General features: G+C 46.0%; 1 protein-coding gene across 1 annotated transcript; it reads left to right on the top strand.

Annotated features, from left to right (window-relative positions):
• The first annotated feature begins 1,324 nt into the window (after positions 1–1,324).
• LOC103925831 (olfactory receptor 4Q2-like) lies at positions 1,325–2,251 on the top strand. The gene has a single exon (XM_009334602.1). It carries the CDS (start codon positions 1,325–1,327, stop codon positions 2,249–2,251), a length of 927 nt encoding a protein of 308 aa, XP_009332877.1.
• Positions 2,252–3,692: the final 1,441 nt, after the last annotated feature.

Raw genomic sequence — 3,692 nt, 5'->3', positions numbered from 1 at the left:
CGCCTTTAAGATGTTTATTCCTTTTCCTTGGCTATATAGGGAGCCAGAGCTGTTGTGCTCAAACTGTGATGCCTGTTCTGCAGGTCTCTGTCTAGTACAATGTCGGGGATCGCTATAGGCAGTTCACCCTCTCTGCAGCTGTGCTAGCTCCGGAAGACTACCGAGCCCTTGGAAGAGGCAGAGGGGAACAAGTGGGATCATTTCTAAACTAGTGCTGTGATTTGCAGAATATATTCCGAATTATGCATGAAGCAAACCTGTTTGATGGGAAAGAAAAACAGTCTTTGAGAACTACCAGAAAGTGGCAGAGAATAGAGCAGGACCTGAGGAACGTGCTCAGGTATTAGCAAAAAGCAAGAGGCATATATGAAAAACAGACACTGCTTTCTTAGTAGTGATCTCCTGCTTGCTGACTTATAAACTCTTAGGCAGAAGCGAGCAGCTAAAGAATTTCCTGGTGTGATTGTAAATGAAAATGAGCATTCCTCTGCTGGTCACATTTTAACCTCCACAAGACAGTGAGTGTATTTGTCCACTGAAGAACTTTAAAAATTACTCGGAGCGACAAAGAAGTAGAGAAACTGTGCAGAGTTTTGCAGCTTCTACTATGTTAGAAAATACAATTTCTTCAGGAGAGCATGGTCTGTTAACGGCAGGCCTAAGAGAGCACTTAAGGTACTAAACAGCTGCTAGCTCAGTGGAGAGGAATACCAGTGAAGAACCTCCCAGACCTGGTTTCTGTGCATGTATTTCTAGTTTCAGAGTGGACAAGCTAACTGGAGAGCCCTTTCACCAATTTAGAGGAATGCAATTAGGAGTAGAACATGGAACAGCTCATGGTTGAGCCATATATTGTAGACAAGATGCTTGAGTATGGCAAGTGTTCGCTTTCCATCATGGCACTTTAAACTCCCAGTAGGTAAAAGGACAGCGTCGCATTTTTCCAGCATTCGTGGCTCTTGTCCTGTGAGAGTAGGACGTGATTCCTCCCTGCCAGAAGGGGAGCACACACTTTGTCACACCAACTACAATGCAGAAAAACAGTGGTCAGAGTGAGTTCAGGGGTGAGCGTCAGAGTGGAGGGGCCAGAAACCTGAAAAGGGAGTGGGAAGGCGGGAGAAGAGAGGCGGACAGTGCTCTTTGCAAACACTGCTCACCATAATTTATGATGCGACACTGTGCTTTCTGTAGCAGGCAGAACAGCAGTAAATGCATCCTGCTCTCATCATCCATGAACCTTGGAGCTGTAGCACATCTCCATCTCTTCCTGGTCAGCCCATGACTTCACCCCCACACCTGTGCTATGGGAGCCTCAGCTGAAGTGATGGCACTGGGAAACTTCTCCCGGGTGACTGAATTCATCCTCCTGGGGCTTTCCGATACAAGGGAGTTGCAAGTCCTCTTCTTCACTTTCTTCTTCCTGGCCTATGCCATGGTTCTGCTGGGAAACCTTCTCATCATTGTGACAGTCAGGACCGACCCCAAGCTGTCCTCACCCATGTACTTTCTCCTCTGCAATTTGTCCTTCATAGATATCTGCTGCACCTCTGTCACCTCTCCCAGGATGCTGGTGGACCTGCTCTCCCAGAGGAAGGCCATTGCTTTCGAAGACTGTATAGCCCAGCTGTTTTTTCTGCACTTTGTTGGGGCATCAGAGATGTTCCTCCTGTCTGTGATGGCGTATGACCGCTACACTGCCATCTGCAAGCCCCTGCACTACACAGCCATCATGAGCCGGCAGGTATGCTGGGTCCTGGTGTCTGCCTGCTGGGCAGGGGGCTTCCTCCACTCCATTGTCCAGACGCTGCTCACAATCCAGCTCCCCTTCTGCGGCCCTAACACAATCGACAACTACTTCTGTGACGTGCCTCCTGTCATTCGGCTTGCCTGCACAGACATCTACATCACTGAGTGGCTCATGGTATCCAACAGCGGCTTGATATCCCTGGTTTGCTTCCTGGTGCTGGTCACATCTTACACGTTCATCCTGGTCACAATCAGGGTCCGCTTCACTGAGGGGAACTGGAAGGCGCTCTCCACCTGTGCCTCACATGTGATGGTCGTCACCCTCTTCTTTGTACCCTGCATCTTCATCTACCTCCGTCCCTTTTCTACCTTCCCCTCCGACAAGCACATCTGTGTGATCTGCACTGTCTTCTCCCCGGTGATGAACCCCCTCATCTATACCCTGAGGAATAACGAGGTGAAGGCATCCATGTGGAAGTTATGGAAGCGCTGCAGAATCTTCTGAGACAAGCTGGGTTTGCAGCAAACCTGGAGTTACATTCCTACAGACTAATGGCAGATTGGGGCATGGGAACAGGGTTGGAATCCAACGTGTAGGGCAATACCTGAAATCCAAAGGATGTTTAGTTTCAGTTAAGGAATTTACCTAACCTTCATTTCTTCAGAGCTGTAGATTCCATTGGTATTCTTATCTGTTTTGTGGGCTTTAGGTCCCTTTAGTCCACCTATGGATTTTTCACTGCTGCAGGACAGATGAGACATTTTTAAGGCTTTTACTATTCGCATAGCTTTGCAATTGCCATTTCTGATGACAATTAGAACATCCTTCTCTGCACCCTCAAAAAGAAGTCAGGAGAACCAGACTCTTGAGTACAGAGCGACAATGTTATGCAGTGAGTCTTGTGATGCAGTGAGTGAATTAGAAGTTTTGTTTGTGCAGAGCTCAGATGTTTGGGATGAAATTCTAAGGGAAAAGGAATTATGCTGAGGAATACAGTAGAGTCTAAATAACAACCATTTGAGCACTGGATCTGCACGAGTGGGCAACGTTGGGCAGGCTCTGAACATTGCTTGGAAAGAGTAAACCACCATCACACAACAGAACTTGCACTAATGTTGTTACTGTTTATTAAGAAGCATGGAGAAATTTTTAAGGCACGGGTAGTTCTTTTCCCTGAACTACAAATCAGAAAGATCTGAACAACTGTGGTCTGTCAGTGTCTTTTTTTCCCCTGTTGTCTTGTCTTTGCTTTTCTATGTTTGTTTCCGTGATGTTCCTTTGTTTCTCATAAAAATGGATGAACTCTTCCCATCACCACAGCCATTTCTCTGCCATGGCAAGTGATTACAACCTGTTCAAAAACGTTTCAGATCCCTTCTTAAGATATTACCTATTGTTACCACAAAAATCTGGTTAGAAAGGACTTCTGGAGCCTGAGTGACTCCTCATTCCACATCGCTGGTGAAAGAAAATAATTTCCTCTACTTCAGCTCCGAAACCATTAGATGTGTGGCAAAAGACGACTGTGCTGTCCACAGCAGCTGGCTTTAGGCCTCTTAGTTTTTAGACTGGTTCTTGGTTTTTGGACTGCTTCTTATAGGCATTTTCTGAATTATCTGAAATAACAGAGACAAAGTCACTTTATATTTAAAACTGGGCTTACATTTAGCAAAGCATCATTTCAGGACAATGTGGGACTGGAATATTACAGTCTAGGAATCCCAGAATAGTCTTATTCCAGTTTTGGTAACTCCCAGCACTGTAAAAATAAAAAGCGGCTCCAAAAAGGCTCGCATCAGGTTAACAATGGAACTTTTATGTGTACGTATAGACATCAGGAGATCAAAGGTCTATGGAGAAATCTGGCAAGTAACCCAGTCCTTACCAGAGAGACTTACAAGCAGTTACACAGCCGCTTCTGCTTGGGTCATACAAGAACTGCTGA

The sequence above is a fragment of the Pygoscelis adeliae genome, unplaced genomic scaffold, assembly GCF_000699105.1.
Source record: "Pygoscelis adeliae isolate BGI_AS28 unplaced genomic scaffold, ASM69910v1 Scaffold171, whole genome shotgun sequence".
Taxonomy (NCBI): Eukaryota; Metazoa; Chordata; class Aves; order Sphenisciformes; family Spheniscidae; genus Pygoscelis; species Pygoscelis adeliae.
The sequence above is the reverse complement of the archived record's forward strand: the minus strand, read 5'-3'. Positions and strand labels throughout refer to the sequence as shown.

Excerpts from the sequence above, each read along its gene's own strand:
- LOC103925831 (XM_009334602.1), top strand. The coding sequence starts at position 1,325 with ATGGCACTGGGAAACTTCTCCCGGGTGACTGAATTCATCCTCCTGGGG.